This window comes from Onychomys torridus, chromosome 21 (genome assembly GCF_903995425.1).
Source record: "Onychomys torridus chromosome 21, mOncTor1.1, whole genome shotgun sequence".
NCBI classification, from domain to species: Eukaryota; Metazoa; Chordata; class Mammalia; order Rodentia; family Cricetidae; genus Onychomys; species Onychomys torridus.
In genome coordinates this window covers 7,174,523-7,201,302 of record NC_050463.1, presented here as the reverse complement: position 1 = coordinate 7,201,302, position 26,780 = coordinate 7,174,523, and the positions used below count along the sequence as shown (strand labels likewise).

Below are 26,780 nucleotides of genomic sequence, written 5' to 3'. Positions count from 1 at the left end.
CCGGATCATCAACTTGCACTCTCCAGCATCAACGTTCCCCTGACGCTCCACTCCCCATACCTCTGTCATATCACCCGGAACCAGGGTCTCATGTTTGAAGCACCTGTCATCCGTTTCAAATAATCATTGCCATGTATAATTGTTTGTTCAGCGCCTGCTTCTCCCTGAGGAGGGTAGGAACTAGGCTGGTTTGTGCTCCTGGCCCCATTACAGTAGACACTGAATTAATATGCAATCTGTTGACCAAATAAACAGTGCACAAACTGTCTCCAAAAATCTGAGTTTAGTTCAAGAACAAACAGCTTCCCCCTAGTCGCTTCCCAACTGCCAAGAGCCCCTCCTCCTCAACTTGAGCTCCAGATCTGGGATGGGATGAGGCGGAAGGTATCTGCATCTCCTTGCTTTTACTCTTTAAAAAAAAATGAGAAAACTCAGCAAAGGGACGGTGACTGAGGAGGAAATGGCTTGCAAGGGTCCGGGTTTACAAAACAACAACAACAACAAAGCAAACAGCCAAAGTCCTGAAATTCGGCTTATGCAGTCCTTCAGTGTAGTTGCGCGTCTTGGAAAGGTGATGTTGAAGATTCGGAGCTGCAACCTCAGACTCCAGCTTCTAAATCCTCAGTTTAGAGGCTAACCTGGGCGTAGCCAGAGGGAAGGCGAGGATCCAGTCCCAGCGTTGAGTCTTAGGTCCAGGGGAGGTTCTGTGAGTCGTCCCGGGGAACCTGAATCCACAGGGTTGGGGTGAGCTGCCTTGCCTTGGAGGCGGGGCCCAAGCCCTAAGGACGGGGCCTAACCTGACTCCCACACGCTGAAGGACCGTGAGGGTAATTTAAGGCGGGACTTTGACCTCAAGGGGTGGAATCAGATCCCAAGGGGCTGGGCCTTGTCCTGAGGGGCGTGGTCGGCACCAACTAGATGCTCCTCCACAACACTTTATCCTCTTGTACTTTTGAGGAGCGTGGTCTTCTCCTTCAGGATCTTGGAGGTGGACCCAGGCCCTTGGAGACCTGGTCTAGGCCTGAGTGGACGGAGCCTGAACCCGGGGATCCGCAGGGCCTGGCGCCTTCAGGCCCGCGGGGGCAGAGGCTCCACGTTGAGCCAGATGCCGTTCTCGGTGCGCAGAATGAGCTCTGGCTTCCGCCGCACCTTGCGCGTTCGGTCCACGCTCAGGCGGAAGCGCAGCAGGGTCAGCGCCACGACCACTCGCATCTCTGCCATGGCAAAGCTCTGCCCAATGCAGTTCCTGCAGGAAGGGTTCAAATGACAGGCAAGAATCCTTAGGACATGTCTCTGGACATGACACTGGAGTCAAACGTTCAAATCCTAGCACAGCCTGCTGCTATCTGCATCCTGATGGATGACCGCCCTTTGCTTGAGCCTCAGTGCCCGCTTCTATAGAACCGAATGAAGACCATATCACAGAGCTGTCAGAAGTGTGTGAGCCCAGAACCCCGGGTCTAACATACAGGAGGGGTACCCTCTTATCAAGGACGGAATTGCGATCTGATGCTGAACCCTTGGTTCCGTCAAGGGTACAAAGGGGACTTGGGTTGCCAGAAATGACCTGTGGGTGAGACTTGGTCTCTGCTTCCATGGGGCACATCCCTGACCTGACACTGGCCAAGTCCCTCCCACTTGTGGTGATGTCTGGGGTTAGTAGAGGCCTTACCTGGGACCTGCTGAGAAAGGTACGTAGGCCAGTGGGGATCGCTGCTGTGGGGTATCTGGGTCAAAGCGGTAAGGATTGTATACCTAGATAGGAATTGCCTGGGTGAGTCTGGGTTCTGGCCCAACCATACATCCTAGCCTGCACCTCAATCTCTGAGGGCCCATGCAGCTGGAACACCTCGGGGTCATCTGTTCCAATCTATCTCACACACTACATCTTAGCCATGCCTGTCTCCTTCTGTTGTCCAGCACCCGGGCTTTTTTCTACCTCAAGTCCTTTGCACTTGTTTCCTGAGCCTGGAACAGGCCTCTCCCTGTTCTTCATCCTCAGTAGGTCTCAGCTCAAACATCATCTTGTCTTCAAGGACTCTCCTGATCCCCTGAACTGAATGTCCCCAACCTCTCTGTTTTTACTTCCTTTAAGTATTTAGCAATTTCCAAAATGACCTTCTCTATTGGCCTGTCGCCTGAGTTTGACTTCCAGGACCATGAGGGCAAAGGCAGCGTCATTGTAGGTTACCAGTGCTGAGCAGAACACTCAGTGACTCTTGGTTGACTTTGTGAGTTAACAAGGACTGGGTGGAACGGTGGAGGAGGAGGGCCAGTCCCTGCAAGCAGCCCTGAGAAGGAGCCAGAGCTACAGGAGGACAAAGGCAGGAGCTTACCTTAGAGTCAGGCCACACTAAAGGGTTGTAGTGTGTCCCATAGATGCTGAGCAAGCAGATAATACCTGTAGGGACATTTGGAATCAGTGGGACCCCAGGGAGTCTTTGGAAACACACACACACACACACACACACACACACACACACACACACACACACACGGTGGGGGATAGTAATAATAATAAGGGGATAGTAGTAGTAATAATAATAATACTGACAATAATAATTTGTTTTAAAGAAACTGACCCTGTACCATCAGTATCCCCCAGATCCAGCCCTGTCTCACCCACCCCTTTTTTTCCACTATGGATATAGACACATCGATCTCCTTCACACACACCTACATTTCCCGCCATGATGATTAGCTATATCAACTTGATACAGTCTAGAATCACTTGGAAAAGGAGTCTCAATGAGGGATTGATTGCCTAATTGTCTGTAGGCATGCCAGTAAGAATTTTTCTTTTTCAGTATTTGTTTTTATTTTATATGTACTGTGTGTGTGTGTGTGTGTGTGTGTGTGTGCGTGTGTGTGTACACATGATTTATGTGTGTCGGTGCCCACAGAGGCCATAAGTGAGAGTCAGATCCTCTGGTTCTGAAGTTACAGGTAGTTGTGAATTGCCCAACCAGGTGCTTGGAACTAAACTCAGTTATCTACAAGAAGTAGCAAGTGCTTTTTTTAGGTTTATTTATTTATTTATTGTGTATATGAATATTTTACCTGCATGTATGTATTTATACCACATGCAATCCTGGTGCGTGTAGAGTTAATAACAGGGTATCAGATTCCCTAGAACTGGAGTTACAGATAGTGTGAGCCACCATATGGGTTCTGGGAGGCAGCACTCTTAAAGTACTGAGCTGTCTCTCCAGCCCCCATAAAAGATTTTTTTAATTGGATTACTTAATGTGGGAAGACACACTGAATGTGAACAGCACCATTTCATGGGCTAGGACCTGGACAGAATAAAAAGGAGAGAATTGAACACTGGCATGCACAGAGCCATTCATTGCTCTATGCTCTTATCTGTGGCTGCAATAAGACTAGCTGTTTCAAATCCCTACCACCCTGACCCACCTACCATGATAGACTATAGCCAAATAAACACCTTACCCCTAAAATTGCTTTTGTCGGGTAATATTGTCACATTGACAGGAAATGAAAGTAAGATGTCCTCATCACTAGCAACAGACACACAGGGATCCTGCACCCACAGCAGGCCTGGCCCGACCCCTGTAAACCACACCGCAGCAGTGGAGGGCACAGAGTGGGCACCTTTGGGAATGATGCGCCCATCTGGCAGCTTGATGTCCTTGGTGCATCTTCGAGAAATGAGCGTCACAGGTGGGAACTGTCGGAGGCTCTCCTTGATACACATGGTGGTGAAGGGCAGCTGAGTCAGGTCATCCCTGAAAAGAAAGGAATTGTGACTCATGCACACATGGAAATGGTTTTGAAGGACCAGTTCAAAAGATCCAGAATGGCCCCATGGCTTCTGCAATTTACAGATGGCCCAGGCCAGTGTCGTGAGAGTGACTGACCAGGAAGGAAAGAAGATGTTCTAAAAGGGCTGCACAACTCATTCTGACCATCAGACTGCTGAAGCAATGGAGTCCTAGAAACTGGATCTAATGCCAGGAAAGGGGGAAACGTAAAGGCGAGGACACCCAGAAGGAAACTCTCCCAGAAAGAGACTTATAGTTGTTGGGCCACTTTACAGAGCATGTGATGATGAGTGGATGGGGTGGGACCACATCTTGACAGGGCTGCTTACACATACATAACTCAGATCTCTACTTAAACTTTATCCTCATTCCAGGACCCCACAGATGGACTTTGGAAAGAGTCACTGTTACTCTGTTGTCTGCCCCTTCTCAATGTGGCCATGTTGAATAGATCTCCTTTTTCTGTTTTCCACTTGTAATTTGGCTGTTTTAATTGAGTAATAGAGAATGGGCTACTGATCCTGGTTTGTTGCAATCATGGGCTGTGACCTCAAGCCCCATAACAAACTTAGGATGCAAAATATCTAGCCACCAGCCAGGCCTACATTCCAGTTACCTGGGAGGCTGTGCTGGAGAGGGAGTTCAAAGTCAACTTAAGCAACTTAGTGAGGCCCAGTGCTCAAACCAACAAGCAAACACCAGAAGAAGGCAGTGAGGTGGCTCAGGGACTTGAGGAGCTCGCTTAAAGCCTGACGATCTGGGTTCAATCCCTGGAGAAGGAGAGAACCAGCTCCTGCAGGTTGTCCTCTAACCTCCACATGCATGCAGTGATGCACACACACATAATAGATAAATAAATAAATGTAATAGAAACAAAGAAACACAAGATGACTGGGAATGTAGTTCAGTGGTAGTCAAATTGGTTGGTATACGTGAGGTTCAAACAAAACTATCTGACCATCAACCAATCACAATCATGACAAATGAAAACAGCAAGCAATGGGGCTGCTGCTGGGACTTTGAGGTTTCAAGGGCCCAAGCCAGGCCCAGTATCTCTCTCTTCCTGCTGGCTGTAGATCCAGGTGTAGCGCTCTAAGCTACTTCTCTAGCACTATGTCTGCCTGCATGCCACCATGCTTCCCGCAGTGATGAAAATGGACTAAACGTCTGAAACTGTAAGCAAGCCCTAATTAAATGCTTTCTTTTATAAGAGTTGCTGTGGTCATGGCATCTCTTCATAGCAATAGAACACTGACTAAGACATTAGCTCTTTTATTTTTATTTTTTATTTTTTGTAACATAGATTTTCTTTCATCTTTGAAAGGCAACATTTTGCCAACTAAGGCATCTCCCTCAGAGATGCTTTTTTGGAAACAATGATTCATATAGCCCAGGCTGGCCTCAAACACAATATGTAGACAAGGCTAACCTTGACCGCTTCCTGCTTCAGCCTTTCAAAAGCCGGAATGGCAGATGTGTCACCATGCCTGGCTACAGGGCTGTGTTCTCTGTATCACTGAGTCAGCTCACATCTCAAGACTGTCTTCCTGGTCTCTAGTCTGCACTTTCTCTCTGCATCATGATCACCCTGGCATGCCACTTCCTCCCAATTGAAACATTGTATCCCAGAGGGCGATGTGTCTGCAGGCCTTACTCTCAGGCCAGGGACCCTTCCTGCCCACTTGCTGCCTGGACTCGCCTCCTCCATGATGTGTCAGTGTACACAGAACTTTTTGACTCTTGTGGAATCTGCATTGAGAAGAACATCCCCCAGAGTAACCCCGGATCCTAGGAGAGTTAGGAGATACCTGGATGAGACCTGAACCCAGCCAACCATTTAGAAGCAGCCCCACTCCACACAACTGAGCCCAGTAGTCACACAAAAAAAAATTGTGTGCAGGTAAAAGCGATAACTAAATGCTTGCCACAGCCACTGGATCTGAGGGATGTTTGTCATGTAGTGGGACCACAACAGTGGCTGATGAGTGGTTCTGAGAAGTGCTGAAGAAGGGGTAGGCATGTCAACCAGTCCCAAGAATTAGAACTCTGAAAGCTAAAAGGACTTGTCCAAGGCCACGTCATCAGAACGAGGTAGCACAGGGGCTCACACTCAAGACCCTGGCTTCGGTTGTCTCCCTTCAGCCCGCCCGACCCTCCCAACTGACCAGTCCAGCTCTTCCAGCTCCCGGCCCTTCATGACCTCTTGGATCTCTTCCCGGCACTTCTCCTGGTACTCGGGATACTTCGCCAGGTTGAACAGCGCCCACGACAGCCCACTAGATGTTGTGTCGTGACCTAGGGGCAGACAGGCACTGTGGAGCTACCACCTCCAGGCAGATAAGTATTCCCTGGGGTGCTCCCCACACCAGGAGGACAGCGGCACTTCTTGGCCTCACTCGGCATCCTTACCTTCAAACATGAACGTGTCTGCCTCAGCCCGGATGTCCTCATCAGACAATTCCTTTCCCTCTTCATCCTGCAATGGCAGTGGAGGATGCGGAGCCCACTTTACCCACTTCCTCCATCCCAGAGCTTCCCCAAAGTCAAATCTACCTATTTTCCCATTTGTCTTTTTCTTTTCTTCCTTTCTTCCCACTTCTATTTTTTACATTTATTTATTTAGTGTGTGCACGCATTTATTTATTTGATCTGTGTGTGCGTGTGCATGCAAGCATGTGTGCACTCATGCATATGCCATGCTGCACATGTGAGAACCGGGACAATTTGGTGGGGTTATTTCTCTCCTTTTAACATGAGTGTCCCAGGGATTGATCTCAGGTCATCAGTCTTTGCAGCAAGTGTCTTTACCTGCTGAGCCATATCCTCATCTCCTCAGCTCATCCTGCCACCCCACTCTCTCAGAGACTCCATATGCAGCCCAGACTCAGCTCAGTCTCCCAAGAGCTGGAGTTACAGGTGTGCACCACTGTGCCTGGCTTCCCATCCACCCCTCTCCTACACTACATTGGCTATAAATACTCCTAGCAGAGGGAAGGTTGCGATGTACTATAAAAGAGATGAAAGAGGGAAGGAATGTCAGAGGGAGTTCATACAAGCATCACTTGACAATTATGTTAGAGTTCAAAAAAATAAAAATAAAAATGAATGAAGGAAACAGAAAGATGAATCAGTATGGAAAGGTGTCTTCTGCCCATCCTGACAGTCAGAGTTCAATTCCCAGAACCCACATGGTATGAGAGAATCAACTCCCATAATTTGCCCTCTGACCTCCACATTCATGCTGTGGCACATGCATGCTCATACACCTTCATGGACTCACAAAATAAATAAATGAATGAATGAATGAATGAATGAATGAATGCAAAAAGAAGAGGAGGGGAAATGCATTAGGTAATTTCACCATTTACATAAACCAACAGATACAATGTCACTAAGTGATTAGGGATGTGTGTGTGTGTGTGTGTGTGTGTGGTGTGTGTGCATGTGTGTGTGTGTGTGTGGTATGTGTGTGTGGTGTGTGTGTGTGTGGTGTGTGTGGTGTGTGTGTGTGTGTGTGTGTGGTGTGTGTGGTGTGTGGTGTGGTGTGTGGTGTGTGTGGTGGTGTGTGGTGTGTGTGTGTGGTGTGTGTGTGTGTGTGTGGTGTGTGTGTGTGTGTGTGGTGTGTGTGTGTGTGGTGGTGTGTGTGTGTGTGTGTGGTATGTGTGTGTGTGGTGTGTGTGGTGTGTGTGGTGTGTGTGTGTGCATGTGTGTGTGTGGTGTGTGTGTGTGTGGTGTGTGTGTGTATGTGTGTGTGGGTGTGTGGTGTGTGTGGGTGGTGTGTGTGGTGTGGTGGTGTGTGTGTGTGTGTGTGGTGTGTGTGTGGGGGGGTGTTGTTACAGATGAAGTCAGGGCTGTGCATTTCCTAGGCAAACCTGCCTCTCAAGCTTCTCCTGGAAGATACTATCTGGGGCCAGAGAACAGTTTTCAGGAGTCACTTCTCTCCTTCCATCATGTGAGCCCTTCTCCTCTTCTCTCTCCTCTTGCTTCATTTTGATCCTTTCCATTTCTTCACAGGTTATGTAGCCCAGAGTGGTCTCAAACTCACAATCCTCCTTCTTCAACCTTCCACGTTGTGGGATTATGTGTCACCAGACCCAGCTGTTCTAAGTTACCTAAGATGACTTAACCCCCACAAGGGCCATCATCATCTCTGTACTGTCACATGCTGCACTCCCGCATTTACTGAGTAGCTCCTGGCAGCCATTTATCCTGCTGGATAGCCAACAAGTTTGTCGTCAGGTCTGTGAGCACCAGGTATGGAGATCCCAATCAAATACCCTCTGAGTGGCACAGCCATGGCTGGAATCCAGAACTGTATCAAAAATTCCCCACAAGAGGCTAGGCACACACCCCTGTGATACCAGCATTAGGGAGATGGAGGCAGGAGGATCAGAAATTCAAAGTCATCCTCAGCTATACAAGAACTAGACACTGCCTCAAAAGGAAAAAAAGGCAACAAACCAGAATGCCTGGGAATAGTTCAGCACCAAGAGCACTTGCCACTCTTGCAGAAGATCTGGGCTTGGTGCCCAGCACTCAGCGTACACATCAGGCAACTCACACCTGCCTCGGACTCCAGCTCCAAGGAGTGTGACCCTCTTCTGGACCTAAGGGCACTTGTCCTCAGACATACACATGCACACGTATTTAAGAGTAAGATAAATGTAAAAACAACAGGCTGGGAGGATGCTCAGTGAGTAAGAGTACTTGCTGCACAAACACTAAGACCTGAATTTAGATCTCCAACACATATTTTTTTTAATTAAAAAAGCCATAACTTTGTGTGCATTGGGGACAGAGCCAAGCAGATCTCTATTGCTGACTGGACAACCAGACTAGATGAAATGTCAAGATTCCAATCCCATGAGAGGCCATGACTCAAGGCAATAAGTCAGAAAGCAATAGAGGAAGGCACCACACTTTTTACACTGGCTGTTAAACCCAACTGTGCATGTATAGGCACTCACACCCACACACTTACATACACACAAATCCACAGAAGGAGGAGCCGCAGCTGAATGGCAGGGCACTTGTATAGTATTCTTTATGCCCTGGGTTCAATTCTCCAAGCGCCAATGACAATAAAAACAAGGGTGTTTTGACTGGAAGTTTGTTCCGTGGTTACAAGCACTTGCTGCTCTTCTGAAGGAGCCCAGTTCAATTCCAAGCACTGTGTCAGGAACCCAGTTCAATTCCATGCACTGTGTCAGGGAGCTTCCCTGAAACTCCAGGCTATCCAATGCCCTCTTCTGACTGCCAAGGGCATGTGCACTTATACGCACATACCCATGCATAAACACATAATTAAAATTAAGAGTGTTTGCACAGAACCTGTAATCATCTTCTTATATACTTTAAGTCATCTGTAGGAAACAGAATAGCTGGGCATGATGGCATACACCTATGATCTCACCACGAAGGAGGCTGATAAGGAGGATTACAGACTGTGAGTTTGAGGCCAACCTGGGAATTGTTGAGGGAGAGGAAGAGGAAGGGGGCGAAGATGAATAGATAAAGCTGGAAAGATGTGAAGGCACCAAGCCTGATGAGCCTGAATTTGAACCCTGGAACCAGCCCCGCATGGTTGAAGGAGAAAACCAGCTCCAACAAGTTGTCTTTTGATCTCCATAAAAGCTCCATATGTGCACGCATGCATGCATACACACACACACATTGTTTTTTGAGACAGAATCTCAGTATGTAGCCTGGTGGTCCTTTGTCTTGCTTTATAGACACCCCATACACACACACACTGGCTTCAAACTCACAGCTATCTGCCTGCTTCTGTTTCCTGAGTGCTGATATTAAAGGCATGCACCACTTGCCTGGTCAATGACTATAATTAAAATATTTTGTTTCAAAAGAAAAAAGCTCTACCAGCCTCACTCCATGTATTAACATCAGCTGTCTGAGCGGGACTCATAGCATACTTAAGTTTACAGGAATGTTCCACAGAACAGAACACACTCTAGACTATAATGGGGCTCATTTAAATTTAAAAAGACCGAAGTACTCTGTTGTGACATCTGAATGAACCCACCCACATTGTGCCCCTACACCTGGCTCCTTTCTGTAATCCCCAAGAGTTTGAGCATCTTTTTTAAGCAGTGGGTGCAATTCCCATGCCGGGCTCTAGGGCAGAAGCCCGCTTCCACCCAGCCTTACCTTGGCTAGCAGCAGCACATCTATGAAGTCCAAGGTTTTGCCTTGCTTGGCCTTCAGCCACGCCTCGGCACCCTGCTGGCGCAGTGCACGACGCCGCTCCTGGATGACTTCGGTGGTGAACTTGTGTACGGTGTCGCAGGCCTGACGGAAGCGTCGCCCGTCGGCTGTGAGGTAGTAGATGAAATCCAGGTAGTGATGCAGGCGGTATTGCCGTCGCACCACCAGGGCGCTCAGTTCGATGATGGAAGAGATGTAATCGCTCATTCTCCTGCAGAAAGAAGGGTAGTCAGCCACCCGCGCGGTCCAGACAGATACATGGGCCCAGCCTCTGTTGCATAATGACAGACAGAGGCCCTGTATTAACCATATTTTGTTATTTTTTTAATTATTTTTATTTTATGTTTGTGAGTGTTTGCCAGCGTCTGTGCACCAGCTGTGTGCAGTGCCCGAAGGGACCAAAAGGGAGTCTGATCTACCGGGGCTGGAGTTACAGGTTATTGTTAGTGCCACGTGGGTATCTGCAACCAAATGACGAGCTCTCCAAAAGCAGCAAGTGCTCTTAATAGCTGGGCCATCTCTCCAGCCCCTGTATTTTCGTTAAATCTATATCCCCTCTCCCTCTCCCTCTCCCTCTCTATCGCTATCTCTCCCTCCCTTCTTCCCACATCTGTGTGTGTGTGTGTGTGTGTGTGTGTGTGTGTGTCTGTGTGTCTGTCTGTGTGTCTGTCTGTCTGTCTGATGCTAGGCCAGCACTTTACCAACTGAGCTATATCGCCAGCTTTTTTTGTGTTTTTAAGATGGGGTCTCTTGGTGCCCAGGATGGAGTCAAACTCAATATGTAGCAAAGACTGATCTTGAGCTTCTGATTTCCCCTGCCTTTTTGCCCATCAAGGGCTTAGATTACAGGCATGCACCACCACACATGATTTATTTTATTTTAAATGTTTTGTTTTGTTTTGTGATTCTTTTATTTTTATTTTATGTGTATGAGTGCTTTGCTTGCACATCTGTGCACTACAGATGTGTCCCTGGTGCCCTCAGAAGTCAGAAGAGGGTGCTAGATCCCCTGGAACTGGAGTTACAGATGGTGGTGAACTACCAGATAGGTGTTAGGGAATCAAACCTGGACCCTACATAATAGCGTCAAGTGCTCTTAATCACCGAGCCATCTCTTCAGCCCATGTTTTCAGTTTTAATTATGTCTATGTGTGTGTGTGGGGGGGGGGGGGGGATCCTGAATTATGTGTGTTGACCACACGCATGCAGAACTGGAGCTATAGGAGGTTTGTTAACTGCCCATCATTTGTGCTTAGAACCAAATTCTGGTCCTCTGCAAGAGCATTATGTGCTTGTAACCACTGGTTCATAACTCTTAAGCCCTGTATCTGGCTTATTTTATTTTATTTATTTTATTTTATTTTATTTTATTGCACAAGACTAGAAATGGAGCCAAGGGCCTCCTCCTACATGAGGCACTCCACCTCAGAGCTGCACAGCCAGTCCCATAACAAATATTTGGGAAATGAATGAACTTGAGTGATTGTTATTTTATTAGTTCAGTCAACAAATATTCACTGAACGCTTTTTACATGCCAGGGAAGCTGCCACATTACTTTATCCTTAGAGCACTTCTCAAAGTCAGGTATTCTCATCTTTGTGTAGCAAAGGACTTGGCGGGGGGGGGGGTGGGGGTTCCCTCCTGCAATCCCAACACTAAGGAGATGGAATCAGGGAGGATCAAGAGGCCACCCTGAGTACAGAGTGAAAGCCTGTAGGATGGGATGGAGACCTGACCCAGTAGTTAAGAGCACGTACTACTCTCCCAGAGGACTCAAGTTGGATTCCCAGCACCCAGGTTGAGCTGTAACTCCAGCTCCAGGGCATCTGACGTCTCTAGGCTCTTTGGGCACCTGCACTCATGTGCACATACCTACGCACAGACATATACGCATAATATTTAAAGACAGATGAGTTTTTAATATATATTTTTAAAGGAGGAAAAGAAAGTGAGGAAGGAGAAGGAAGGATAGGGATGAAAAATAGCAATACAGGAAGGAGATGAAGAAAAAGAAGAGAAGGAAGAAGAGGAGCAAGATGGAGTAAGAGGGAAGAAAAAGGGTAGTAAGGACAAGAGGATGAGAGAGCAGAGAAGAGGGAGGAGAGGGAGGGGCTTACGGAGGAGGTGAGCATTTCCGGGCTGTGTCCTCTCTGGAGGAATGAGGGAGAGTAGTGTTTCCTGAGCGTCTGTTAAGTGCCAAGACACTGGCTGCCATCATTTTATTTACTTAATTATGTATTTATATGGGGGTTTTGCTTGCTTGCTTGCTTCCTTTTGAGACAGGTTCTCAAGACATAGCCCAGGCTATCCTAGAACTCACTATGCAAGCTGGCCTGGACTCAAATCGATCTGCCTGCCTCTGAGTGCTGAGAATAAAAGTGACCAATGCCCTGTTGGGTTTTCTAAGCTGTCCAGGTTAAACTCAAACTCAAGATCCTCTTGCCTCAACCTCTCAAATGCTAGGATTATGGATCATGGGTGTGAACTACCACACCCAGCCAAGATCTCATTTAATCCTTTTTATAAGAGAACTGAGGCTCAGAGAGGTGTTGTCATCTTGGGGGCCACCCAGGAAGAAAATGAAAGAAAACAAGGCTGTGGGTGCACAGCTGGGCTTGCATCACTGCAGGGAGGGTCCCTCTCTCCTCCCATCCCCACCTACCCTAGGGGCCACACTCACTCCTGGCAGTCACTGTTGTAACTGAACACACATTTCTGAAGGCTGTCCAGGGTCAGGAGGCTGATGTGCTCGAACATGTCAAAGGAGGCCACCGAGCCCTCTGCCAGATGCCGCCGCCATTTAGCCTGGAAGGGAGACCCAAGGCAACCAGGCATGAAGACCACAGACCACGAGCTGGTCAGACAGGGGCAGGCAGGATCCTCACTGCCAATCCAGTTCAGGTGTAGGAGGGACACTGCCCCTCTCCGCTCTGAGGCCTTCCCAGATGAGGCCAAACTCCACCCACCACTCAGCCTCAGGACTCACGTGCATGATGTTGGTGCACTGGTTGAAGATCTTCATATAGGGCTTGAGGATGTCAAAGTGGAAGGCAGGCGTGAGCAAGCGGCGGTGCCGGCTCCACTTGTTCCCTTTGCTGAGCAAAAGTCCATCCCCTGAACCCAGAAAACCAAGGGCTAAAGGCCTCTCCTCTCCCCCACTCCAGCCCTCCAAGAAACCCCATACCCTTCGCTCATGTCCTGTAAAGGAATCATTTTGGCTCCATGTTCAGCATGAGGTGAGTTTAGAGGCCATTGGAGAATCGCAGATAAGCAGGAGCCACACACCCCCACCCCACACACCCCCACCACACACCCACTTCTTCCCCAGCTGCCAGCTGGTGCCTGCTTCATGTGATCTCAGTTCATCCTAAGATTGAAAGTTACAGGAAGTCTAAGCACATGTGTCAGAAATGGAGGAAATCTCCAGTCCCAAGACACTCATCATTTGAGGCTTTGTGTCCTGAACTAATGGGATAGGAATCTGGGGAGAGGGCAGGGCTAGACACCACTCACTGAAGATCTCAGCCAATGGGAAATCCAAATGGCAGAGAAATGTTAGAAATATAAAAACCAGGGGCTGGAGAGATAGCTCAGCATTAAAGAGCACTGAGTGCTCTTTCAAAGGACCTAGGTTCTATTCCCAGCACCCACAAGACAGATCACAACTCTCTGCAACTCCAGTTTCAGGGGATCCGACACCCTCATACAGACATGCATGCAGGAAAAACACCAATGTACTAAAAATAAATAATTTTTTTTTTAAAAAAGAAATATAAAAACCAGTTTGGGATCCAATTGAGTGGGTGGGCAGCCATTTTGCCTATTCTCTGTGCTAACACCCAGCTTTCCAAAGTTGTAAAGTAAGCAGGTTTCCTTTTACTACCGAGTCCCCTGCACTCTTATGAAATGAGGACCAGCATCCTCTCTTCCGCACTCACCTAACCAGGGCTTCAGGAAGCTATAGAAAAATTCATCCTTGGGTGCAATGGCAGCTGTGGAGAAAGAGGAGGCAATGGGTATTCCAGACTGAGTTCTGACCTCTGCTTAGGACTTTCTTGTCTAGGTTCCTGCCTCCCATCTCACCCCACCTTCACGTCTATCACTTGAGAAATCTTACAACATGCTGATCTGAACTTGAGTCTCCCCTGCTTAAACACCTCCCATGGCTCCCCATTAGTCTTGTAAAAGAGCTTTGGGGTTGGGCATGGTGTTTTATGCTTGTAATCCCAGGATTACTGTAAATTTCAGGATAGCATTAACTACATACATAGTGAGTTCTAGACCAACCTGGGCTGCTGTGTACTAGTAACTTTCCTAAAAATAAATAAATAAATAGATAACTTGGGCCTGCAGATGTCTCTGTGTGTAAGGGTGCTTCCTGCCAAGCCCAATGACCTGAGTTTAATCCCTGGGACTCAGAAGGAAGGAGAAAACTGACTCCCACCCACAACTTGTGCTCTGACATCCACATACATAATGTAGTGCAGACACACTAAAACTAAATAGAAAAGAAACCCAAGCTTTAGAAAAATATGTATGTATGTATGTATTTATATGTGTAGGCACACACATGCCAGGGCACGTGTGTGGAGGTCAAAGGACAACTTGGAGGAGTCAGTACTCCCCTTCCATCTGGGTCTCAGAGATGAAATTCAGTTTGTCAGGCTTGTCAACAATTGCCTTTACCCAAGAAGCCATCTCACTGGGCCTGAATGCTGGACTTTCTTATAATAATAACAATAATAATAATAATAATAATAATAATAATAATAATAATTCATGCTCAGCCTCCTACTGATGGCTCTGGTGCATTCGGTCCATGCATCCAGACTCTTCCTTCAACCATCTCACAACACAGCATCACTCACCTCCAGGCCATGTTCCCAAAGGAAGGCCAACTCGCCCTAACCCTCCCTGCTGTTAGCTCTGGCCCAGCATCTGCATCACAGCTGTAATCCACAGCCAGCCTCACCTTCCTGTCTGTCTGTCATGCTGGCCTGCTGACATTGACAAGAGCATCTGCCGCTGCACCCACCCATCACCCGCCGGCACCTGGACAGGGCTCATTTTCAAAGCCATCGGTAATCAGCCCTGGTCCAGACTTTGCCGGAACAGACATCTCCATCCTCCAGCCTTGTCACTCTGTCACACAGGACCAACAGCACAGAGCCTCTCTCCTCCTAAACAATGTCAGGCGCCCCTTGTTGTTGGGGAACATATCTGTGTTCCCCAAAGTTCAGATGCTGAGGCCGAAGTTTTAAGTCAGCTTGCGATACATAGTGAGACTCTTTCTCATTAAACCAAAAGCCAGCTAGTGAAACCTTGCCTTGCAAATGAGACAGCCTGAATTTGGTCCCCAGAACCCACATTTAAACAACAAAGCTGATAAGATGGTGAGTGGGCAAATGAGATGACGCATAAGGTAAAGGAGTTTATAGTCAATCCTGAACACCTTCGTTCTGATCTTGGGTCCCACAGGGTGGAGAGAACCATCTCCTATGGGTTGTTCTCCAACCTCTTCACATGTGCTATGGCCCTTTAGTGACTCCTCTGCCCTCCCCACATACCAGACAAAAAATTTAATTTAATTTTTTTTTAAGTGGCACTTATAATCCCAGCAATGTGGGGGTGAAAAGAAGTGAAAGTCTGGGGCTCACTGGCTAGCCAACTCCAGGCTACTGAGAGATCCCGTCTCAAAAACAGATGGGAGGCCACTGAGGAATAACAGCTAGGGTTGTCCTCGGGTTCCCACATGCATACATGTACACATGCTCCCAGACCAACACACACACACACACACACACACACACACACACACACACACACACCAAAAGCTGGATATTGCCAAGTCACAAATTAAGGGATCAGGAAGGCCCCATTCTCCTTTTTTACCCACAGCTACCAAGTTTTCTGGCTGGATCTGGCTGCCATGATGCCCGAGAAGCTCCAGGGAAGTGAACATGTGAGCTTTGAGCGAGCCTGAACTAAGGAGGCAGGTCATGGGGGGAGGGGTGCCCCCAGCAGTTCTTCAAGGGAAGAGATTCAAGGGTGTCCTGCAGCAACTGCATGCCAGGGTGAACTTCCTGCTACTGATGGCTTCCGGCCATCAGTAATACCATCAGGTGTGGTATTATACTGCTGTTTATTTTTGTGAACTGGCAAATCATAAGCTTTGAAATAAGATCTAGGAAGGAACCCCATGTCACTGTGGGACACTAGGCCCCCAAGACCTTCAGAGATGGGGATGCCATTTTGGCACTATGAGGTGAGGAAGAACAGGTGTGGATCCCCGATCTTTGTAGATGATGTTGCAAAGACTGCTAACCGAGGGAACTGAGAGAAATCAAAGCTGACGCAATGAGCTGGGCGTGATGGCACATGCCTGCAATCCCAGGAGGAAGCAGAAAGTTCAGAAGTTCAGGATCACCTTGGGCTACACAGTGAGTTCAAAGCCAGCTTGAGACACCAGAGACTCTGCCTCAAAAGAAGAAAAAAGAACCTTTTTCATTCAGTAAATGAATGAATGAATGGATCAAAGGAAAAATAGGAGCTGGAAAGGCTGGAAAAAAGAGTAAGAGCACTTGTTGTACAAGCATGAGGACTGAGTGTCAGTCCTCAAAACCCAGGAAAAATGTCAGGGCCCAGTGAGCTGCTTCAGTGGGTAAAGATGCTTGTCACCAAGCCCAAAGACTGGAGTCAGCCCCTTGGAACCACCATGGTTGAAGGAGAGAACAGACTCTTGCAAGTTGTTCTCACACCTACCCTAACACACATACAAAATAAATAAACAAAACCACACACGTACATACACATGTTTTTAACTTTAAAAGAATAAAGAAAAGGAAGGAAGGAAGGGAAAAATGGAGAGTTGGATGAGTGGATAGGTGGTTGGGGTTGTAGGGTGGATAGGTAGATAGGTAGGTGCATGGATGGGTGAGTGAATGGGTGGATTGATAAATGGGTGGATGAATGGGAAGAGGAATAAGTAGATGAGTGGATGGTAGGTGAATGACAGATGGATAATTTAGTGATTGGGTGGGTAGATGGATGGATGGATGGATGGATGAGTGGGTGGGTGGATGAATGGGTTGGTAGGTAGTTGGGTAAGTGGATGAATAGATGATTGGGTGGGTAATTGGATGTGTAAATAGACAGATTGGTGGATGGATGGGTAGGCAGACAGATGGGTGAGTAGGTAAGTGTGGATGGATGGATGGATGGATGGATGGATGGATGGATGGATGGATAGATGGATGGATGGAAAGCATATGTGTGGATGGATAGGTGCAAGGTGGTTGGATAGATAAATAAATGAATACATGGAAAATTGTATGTATGCATGCATGGATGTATGGTTGGGTGATTGGGTAAGTGGATGTACAGATGAATAGATGAATATGTAGACAGATGTATGGATGTCCAGAGGGATGGATGGATGGATGGATGAATGGATGGATGGATGGATTAATGGATACATCCTCCTTGTACACCATTGTTGTGGAATATTAGTTTAAGATGTGTTACATTTGTTTATGTTGTGGAATATTTGTTTAAAGATGAAAAGGTGTGTTGTATTCTTTGTTTGTTTGTTTGCTTGCTTGCTTTTTGGGACAGGGTTTCTCTGTGTAGCTTTTGAGGCTGTCCTAGATCTCTCTCTGTAGACTAGGCTGGCCTCGAACTCAGAGATCCGCCTGGCTCTGCCTCCCAAGTGTTGGGATTAAAGGCATGTGCCACCACCGCCCGGCTGTGTTGCATTCTTTTAGGTTGCATTTGTTTAACTCTGTAAAGCTGTGTTACTTTGCCTGTCTAAATCACCTGATTGGTCTAATAAAGAGCTGAACACCTAATAGCTGGGAAGGAGAGGGCTAGGCAGACTACCAGGCAAAGAGAATAAATAGAAGGAGAAATATAGGAGAGAGAAGAGCAAGGAGCAAGAAAAGGGAGGAGAGGAGGACACCAGGGGCCAGCCACTAGGCCACACAACCAGCCATGGAATAAGAAGGGAAGAGGGATATATAGAATAAAGAAAGGTAAAAAGCCTAGAGACAAAATGTAGTTAAAGAGAAATGGGATAATTTCAGTTAGAAAAGCTGACTAGAAACAAGCCAAGCTAAGGTCAGGCATTCATAAATAAGAATAAGTCTCCATGTAGTTATTTGGGAACTGGGTGGCAGGCCCCAAAAGAGTTTAAAAAAAAAACTATACACTATAGAAAGGTTCGAACCTTCTCCCTCATTCAATAAATGGCATTCAGCATTCAAAAAGAAGAAGGAGAAGGAGAAAGAGAAGGAGGAGGAGAAGAAGAAGAAGAAGAAGAAGAAGAAGAAGAAGAAGAAGAAGAAGAAGAAGAAGAAGAGGGGATCAAGATCATGATGGGGAAACCCACAGAGACAGCTGACCAGTGCTATTTGGAGCTCACTGACTCTGGACTGACAGCCCAGGAACCTGTATGAGACTAAACTAGGCCCACTGAATGTGGGTGACAGTTGTGTGGCTTGATCTGTTAGTGGTGTCCCTAGCAGCAGTGCCAGGACTTATCCCAGGTGCATGAACTGACTTTTGGGAACCCATTCCCTGTGTGGGATACCTTGCTCAGCCTTGATACAATGGGGAGGGGCTAGGAACCTTCAACTTGGTATGCCAGACTTTGTTGACTACCATGGGAGGCCTTACCCACTCTGAGGAGTGGATGGGGGTAGAGTGGGAGGGAGGTGAGGAAGCAGGAGAAGGAGAGGGAGGGGGAACTGGGGTTTATATGTAAAATGAAAAAAAAATTAATAAATAAATATATTTTAAAAAAAGAAAAGAAAAGAAAGGTTTGAGTGGACAGGCCCCCAAGGATATACGTACACCCAAAGTGACTCAGCCACCAACGCACACTTCCCTGCATTGGCAAACCCCATGCACAGTCATCCTTCATCAGTCACCCCTTCTGTTGCCTTTCTGTGCCCAACCCATGCAAGGTGATGCCAGTAATCCAAGGATGGCTCAGCTCCACTCCCTGCCTGCAGGAGCTCCTGGGTGGGGTGGGAAAGGGAAGGAGAGGCCCACACCAGCCAATTATCAAAGTGGCAGAGAGTGTGCCAGGTGCTAAGAAAGCCACAGAGGAAGGGCTACTGGAAGGCCGAAGAGGCTTCCGAGCGGAAGTGGTACTGAGAACGAGATGGCTAGACTAGTTAGGAGTCCTACTGATACCCAGATTTGGTCCAAATCTGCCAGGCTCATAGACCTGCCGTTGGCCCTAGCACCCCAGGATAAAGCGCAAACCCATCTGGCCCAGCTTCCTCTTAACTCTCAGTCTCATTTCCTGCTCCCCGAAGCACATCCCCTCTACTCCATCCAACCAAAGCAGCTGAATTCCCCTAGCACCCTCCCACATCTGTACCTCTGGACTGACAAGCCCCTCTGTCTCGGACTCTACACCTGACTAACTCCTACACATCCTTCAAAGCTCGGCTTTACTGACCCTTTTTCCAGGAAGCTCTCTCCTGGAATCTTCTGGCTCCTCCTCAACTCTATCACTGTCCATCCATGATGGCCACGCTAGAAAGGGAAGCTGCCTCTGCCAGGAAAGTGCTTCGGGAAGGCTCCTACTACATGGTGCCCGGCTCAGAACTGTGCTTAGAGCTAGGCCTGGCATCAGACTTTAGTCCTGCCAATACTTGTTTTGTAAACCTAGACAGGTCACCCACTCTGACCTTCTATCTCATTCTCTTTAAAAAAAAAAAAAAATGCATTTACGTGTTTGAGTGGGTGTGTGTATATGTGTGCGTGCCAAGCAAGCTATGCAGGAGAAGGTCAGAGGACAACTTGCAGAAGTAGGTTCTCTCCTTCCACCATGGGGTTCTAGGGCTCCAACTCAGTTTATCAGGATAGGCAGCAAGCACGTTTGCCTGCTGAGCCATATCACTGCCCCTCCATCCTGGCAAATGCTCCTTAAATCTGCTGATGAACCAACTGTTGGCTGATTCGCTACTCTCATTCCAAGTATCGCTTATTGGCAGCAAACACGTGTGAACTGAATACTTGGGAAGCCTGTTAGTGAACAATTAATGCACAGCCACTGAGAAAAACAGCAAAAGAATTCCCTAGAAAGTAAAATATAAGGCTGGGGAGTATGGTTCAGTCGGTAAAACACTTGCCTCACAAGTGTGAGGACCTGGGTTCAGATCTCCTGGAGCCATTTAAGACCCCACAGGGAAGTACCCCTACAGTGAGATGGGAGGTGGGAACAGGTGAAGATCCCAGGCCAGGAGCAATGAATGAGAGACCCTGGACCCCAAAGGTGACTCAGCAGTTAAGGGTGCTTGCTTCCAAGCCCTGTACTCATACACATAGCACGCATACACAAATAAAAATAATAAAGCCTTTTTAAAAAGTCAAATATAGGACTAGAAGACAGGGCTCAGTAGCAGAGTGTTTGCCTACTGTGCTCAAGGCCCTGAGTTCCATGCCCAGTATCAGGGAGAGAAGGCTGGAGAGGGCCAGCAAGATGGCTCAGTGGCTTAAAAGCACCTGCTGCACAGGCCAAGCAGCCTGAGTTTTGTCCCTGGGACCTCCATAGTAGAAGGAAAATTGATTCCCACAAGTTGTCCTCTGACCTACACACACACACACACACACACAAATAAAAATAAATCTTATTTTTTTAAAAAAGGAAAAGATAAAGGGACAAAAGGCAGAGGGTGGGGGTCTGTGAGTACAACCCTGTGTGTGAATGTTCGCTGTAGCGTTGTTCCCAACAGCCAGCAGGTAAGTGAAAAGCAAAGTTGGATCCATGTCTACAGGGAATCATGAAAAGAGCATGAGGCCAATCTGTACAATAGTGTGGATGGACCGGGAAGACAAGAGGCCGACTAGGAGAAACCAGACACAAAAAGGTCTGGAAGCAGCAAGTCCATCTAGACAGAAACCAGGGAGCCAGGAGGTTCAGCAGGGAGGAACCAGAAGCAAGACCGCCTCAGGTACAAGCTACCTGTGGGGTGATGAAAACCTTTGAAACTAGAGAGAGTGAGTTGTTGCACAACCTTGTGAACACACCCAACCAGTGATGGTTCACCTAAGAATAACGCACTGTACTCTGGGCCAGTTCTGCCTCAATAAGGAAAGAACACAGCTGGGGGGCGGGGCAGGTCCCAGCCTGGGCAACAGTGGCAGTAGAAGATGGGCAGGCCCACAGGGAGGGGCAGGAGAGTAAGAAGCTCCTGGGACCCCACACCTCCCTCCAGGTTGACTCAGTCCCTCTCAGCTCTCCATCCTGCACCTCCAGTGGAGGCAGCCAAGGAGACAGACCTGAAGAAGGTAGAGAGAGAGTGCGGAGGGAACCAGGCCTGTTTGCCACGTGCCTGAGCACAGCTGACACAAGTTTTGGAGAACTCAAACCAGCTCAGGAACCTGACAATGGGAGGAGGAGGAGGAAGAGAAGGATCAGAGAGGAAGGGAAAGAGAAAGAGAAGAGAAAAATCAGTAGAAGAGAGAGGAAAAAGGGGGAGGTGGTTGCTGCCAAGGCTGAGGGCTTCAGCTCCACCCTTGGGACCTCTTTGGGAGGTGAGAACTGCCTAAGTCCCACACTTTTATGCATATATGCATGTACACACACACACATAGTAAAATGTAATAATAAATGTTTTTAAGGCTCAAGAGAGCAGAGTGATGGCACACATCTGAAAGGATGTTTGGTGTGAGCCAGCCTGAGCTACATAGAGAGACCCTATATCTAAATATCAAACCAGTCCCCTTGGGATTATGAGGACAACCAGCTCCAGGCAAGGTCATTCTAAGAATCCATTTCAAGGGGAATAGTTGGCCAAACTCACTCACCCTAGGATTAGGGTTGAGGATGTCTAGAAGACAGAGATCCCTGGAGGATTTGGGAAAGACTTCCTGGAAGAGCTCCCCTTGGAGCTGGGTGCTGAGAATGAGTGAGAACCCATCAAGCACACTTGGAAGATAAGTAGGGACAGCAGACAGAAGGATCCACATCTGCCTCCCTGCCAGCCAGCTGCCCACTGGATGACTGAAATGCTTGGTCATGGTGGGCAGGTCACAGTCTTAATGAAGAGAATAACATGGCCTAGGATTGAGCAACACTTACTTACCCAAACTTGGATGAACAATTTGGATGAATGAATTGCTTAGTTGTGACTTCCAGCAGGTGCACAGCCTTGCAAAGTTCCTGAGATGCTTACACACTGTCACACTGTTTGCCCATGTTGTTCTCACACCCTGTATTGCCTGGCCTTCTTCGGTGAAGTTCTGTTCATCCCTCAAAATCCCTACTCAAATAACCCTTCCTCTGGGGCACCCTCATGTCTATAATCCCAGGAAGGTTCTGGGAAGTGGAAGCTCACTCATCCCCCTGAGGCCCAACCTGCCTACCTGAGGCACCCAACACAGGCTTCATGTAGTCAGGATGGACAAGCACCAACAGAGGCAGGAAAGGTCCAACCCATGCCAGGACGATGTGGTGCATGGTGTCCAGCACTTTCTTCTCATTTTGAAGGCCTTTCTCAGTGGGGAGATACTATGGCAGATAGAAAGGGATAAGGAAGATGTGACAACTCAGTTTAATCTGTTCCCACCCCTCCTACCACACTGCCTCTCTCCTGCAGGACACTGACCATGGGTCTCTTGCTGCCTTTCTCTGAGTCCCCCCCTCCTCTAAAAAAAAAAAAAAAAAGTAAGAGCATTGGGGCTGGAGGCCTGGCTCAAGGGTTGAGCCCTTGCCTAGAATCCCTAGTGAGGGGCAGGGGGTGTGGCACAGGAGTAGAACTCTTACCTAGTATTTATGAGAATGTGGATTCCAAAGAGAGCATAGCAGGGGGAGAAAAGGAGAGGGGGAGGGAGAGAGATGGGGGGGGGGGAAAGGAGGGAGAGAGAGACACAGAGAGAGACAGAGAGTAGCACAGCAATGGTAAGAGCTGGCATTTATCAGATATTTGCTATATGTCCCATTTAGTTTGTCACCTGGACATCTGAGAAGAATCGTGCCCAGATCCGACTGGCCCGTAACTGTGTGTGGGGAATTGTCTTTATTGGTAACTGATGTAGGAGGGTCCAGCCCACTGTGGTCAGTACCACCCATGGGCAGATAATCCTGAGTTGTATAAGAAAGCTCCTCAAGCCAGGGGGAGCAAGCCAGTAAGCAGTGCACCCCCATGGTTTCTACTTCGGCTCCTGCCCTGACTACCCCAATGATGGACTGTGACCTGGAAGTGTAAGTCAAATAAATCCTTTCCTCCCCTAAGTTGCTTTGAGTTAGAGTGTTTTTATCATAGTCACAGAAAAGCAAAGTAGAATACAATGTTAGTTTAAAAAAAATACTATTAAACCATTTATAGTGGCAAATGTCTGCTATCTCAACGGGTAGAGGGCAAGAGAATCAGAAATTCAATATCATCTTTAGCTACATAATAGGTTTGAGACCAGATTGTGCTATATGAGTTCCCTGGAGAGAGAGAGAGAGAGAGAGAGAGAGAGAGAGAGAGAGAGAGAGAGAGAGGAGGTGGGCCTGGTAGTGAATGCCTGCGATCCCAGCACTAAGGAAGATACTACAGTTGTAGTGGCCTGGGTTACACACTGAGACCCTTTCCTCAGGAAAAACAAACAAAGCCTGAAAGCAGAGAGGGCCTCCTGCTGATATGCACTTGGAGATTAGCGTGAAAATTCATCTGTCAGAAAAAGATATCTGGACACAGAACACAGCTGAACGAAGGACCAGCTTCAGAAACAGAAAGTGAGTTCTGGAGACTGTAGGGGGATGATAGGATGATAGTCAGAAGGTTGAAGTTCCCGATCCAGAATCCTTTGAACCCTAGCTTTCCTCTTGATTGTAATGGGGAACAATGGTGGTGTGTGAGCAGGAGAGGGTTGGAATGATTGGAATCCAGAATTCCTCAGGAAAGCTAGAAGATGGCAATAACAAGGGCAGCCTAGGATACCAAAGACAAAGTAGGTCTTCCTATGTTGCCCAAGATGAACTTCTTTGTTCAGATGATCCTTCTCAATCAGCCTGAGAAACTGGGACCAGTGGTTTGTGTCGCCATGCAAACTATTCTTTATGTCTTGAGTGGGGGGGGGGGTTGGGGGGGTGTTTGTGTGTGCATGTGTGTATCCCTAAGCTGGGGGTCTCAATTAATGTTTAGCTCCCCATCTTTCTAAAGAGACTCTTACTGTCTCAGTTATGGTTGCTCACAACTAACCTCAACACTCATGAGGTTAGCAAGAGGATTTGCTGTGAGCTTGAGGCTAGCCTGAACTACATACAAATTCCAAGCCAGGCTGAGCTGCAGAGTGAGACCTTGTCTCAAAGTAAAAATTAAAAACAAAAAACAGATGAGTCAGGCATGCTGACCTTTGTCTGTAATCCCAGCATTCAAGAGGCTGAGGCAGAAGCTGAGTTATGAGTTTGAGGCTAGCGTGGCCTACACGACAAGACTTTGCTAAAAAAAAAAAAAAAAAAAAAAAATCAAATGCAAGGAAAGAGTTAGAATCTCAGTGTAGTATCATAGCATTCTAACAATGAGAGTGGTTAGGTATGGTGGCGTACGCCTTTAATACCAGCACTTGAGAGACAGAGGCAGGCAGATCTCTGTGAGTTCAAGGCCAGCCTGGTCTACAGAGCGAGTTCTAGGAAGCCATGGATACATAGAGACCTTGTTTCAAAGAAAACAAGCAAAAGAGCAAGAGTAGAATCACCCTAACAGGTAAGGTCAGAGAAACAAAATCTCCAGGAGCCCCTCCTTGCTCCCACTCTAGGCTCCAGACCCCAAATTTTATGAGCATCAGTACCTCCCTGCTACATTGGTAGCTATAGAACTATAGAAAGAACTATTATTATTATTATTATTATTATTATTATTATTATTATTATTATTTTGTTTGGGGCATGGATCATTTTCTTTAAAGACAATTGGTTACGCCCGTTACTGTAATGCAGTGGGTGCATCTTGCCTGGCAGGTCTTTATTGTAACATCCAGCTCTGAGTAAGACCACTGATGCAGCTTCCAGTATTAGGAAAGCTAGCCAGCACGGGCACGAACTTGACTTCATAGTCAGTCAGCTCTGCCTCCTCCCGACGGTGTGACCCGGGGCAGACTGCTTGCTCTCTCTGAGGTCTGGTCTCCTACTGCACACAGTGAATCTGCCCCTGCGCACTCACCATGCTCACGTGGCCCAGCAGCCAGTGGCGGCCCGGAGGCTCTGGGAAGCAGCTCAGCCTGCGACACAGGGCGCGGAAGTCCCAGCATAATTTGAACACCCGCAGTAGCCGGCGGAAGAGCCAAAAGAGGAGCAATAGCAGCAGAGCCGACGCGGCGCACACTCGAAAGGCTGTCTTCTCCAGCCCCAGCAGGTGCAGCAGAGAGTCCGTGATGGGCAGCATCCTAGAAGACAAGCGGGGACCGGTCAGCGCAGCCACACACCTGGCCGGCGCAGCACACACAGGAGGATCCTTCACCTGGCCGGCGCACTCCTTTCTTTAAAAGACAAAAACAACCTTTTTAAAAAAAAGATTGATTGATTGATTATGTATACAGTATTCTGTCTGCATGTATCCCTGCGGGCCAGAAGAGGGCGCCAGATTGAGTTTCAGGTGGTTATCAGCCACCATGTGGTTGCTGGGAATTGAACTCAGGACCTTTGGAAGAACAGCCAGTGCGCTTAACGGCTGAGCCATCTCTCCAGCTCACAAAAACAACTTTTGAAAAGGGCTTATTTTTAATTGTCATACATGTCAGGGGTGAAGGAGTTGCGCTTGTGACTGCAGTGCTTGCAGAGGCTAGAACAGGGTTTGGAGTTCTAAGGAGTTATGGGCATTCTGAAATGGGTCCTCTGGAAGAGAAGCCATTGCTTTTACCTGCTGAGCCATCTCTCCAGCCCTACTCCCCCACCCTTATTTTCTTTCTTTTCTATTTATTTAATTGTTTGTTTGTTTGTGTTTGCAGTACTGGATGGAGATGCTATACCCATCAGGTCATCAAACCTCCCTCCATGTCCCCAGTCCCAAGACACCCGCTGGACCCTCCTATCATAGGACTTTCTCTGCTTGGGCACAGACAGTCATAGTCCGGGGAAGCAACACACACATAAACACACACACACACACACACACACACACACACACACACACCACACCACACCACACCACACCATACCACACACACACACACACACACACACACACACACACCACACCACACCACACCACACCACACCACACAACACCATAACACACACACACACACACACACACACACACACACCACGCCACGCCACACCACAAACCACACACCACACACACACACACACACAAAGTAGCTCTCAACCAATGGCCCTACAGTCTTGGTAAATCAACACTCTAGCTCTCTCTCTCTTCCTCTCTCTCGATTTGTGTGTGTGTGTCTGTGTGTCTGTGTGTGTGTGTGTAATAACACCGAGACCTGTACTGTATGCAGGGTTTTCCAGCAAGATTAACTCCAGCAGCCCAAAGCAAGAACTTCCCTGATTGGTTTTCCCCCTTCCCTGTCTCACCTCTTCTATTTCTTCTTTCTTTTTTCAACTACAGTGAAGATTCACATAATACACAACATCATTTTTCTTAATTTTTGGATATTAAGTGTTTAATTGTGTGTATGTGTCTGTGTGTGGGTATATGCTCTCATGTGCAGGTGTCTTTGGAGGCCAGAAGCAATGGATGCCCCTGGGACTGGAATTTGGGGCAGTTGTGAGTCACCTACCATGGGTGCTGTGTACAGAACTCCCTCCTCTGTAA

General features: G+C 47.7%; 1 protein-coding gene across 1 annotated transcript; it reads right to left on the bottom strand.

The window, feature by feature from the left end:
• Positions 1–1,068: 1,068 nt before the first annotated feature.
• LOC118572001 (cytochrome P450 4F22) lies at positions 1,069–25,391 on the bottom strand. The gene is made up of 12 exons (XM_036171397.1): positions 25,170–25,391; positions 22,387–22,531; positions 13,947–14,000; positions 12,995–13,122; positions 12,689–12,813; positions 9,951–10,218; positions 6,195–6,261; positions 5,951–6,080; positions 3,616–3,749; positions 2,337–2,401; positions 1,673–1,755; positions 1,069–1,246 (listed from the first exon to the last, which is right to left on the bottom strand). Exons 1-12 carry the CDS (start codon positions 25,389–25,391, stop codon positions 1,069–1,071), a joined length of 1,599 nt encoding a protein of 532 aa, XP_036027290.1.
• Positions 25,392–26,780: the final 1,389 nt, after the last annotated feature.

Excerpts from the sequence above, each read along its gene's own strand:
- LOC118572001 (XM_036171397.1), bottom strand. The coding sequence starts at position 25,391 with ATGCTGCCCATCACGGACTCTCTGCTGCACCTGCTGGGGCTGGAGAAG. Across the intron at positions 12,814-12,994 it reads AGTGCACCAACATCATGCAC|GCTAAATGGCGGCGGCATCT; the intron begins GTGAGTCCTGAG and ends TCTCCCTTCCAG. Across the intron at positions 1,756-2,336 it reads TAGTGTGGCCTGACTCTAAG|GTATACAATCCTTACCGCTT; the intron begins GTAAGCTCCTGC and ends ATTCCTATCTAG.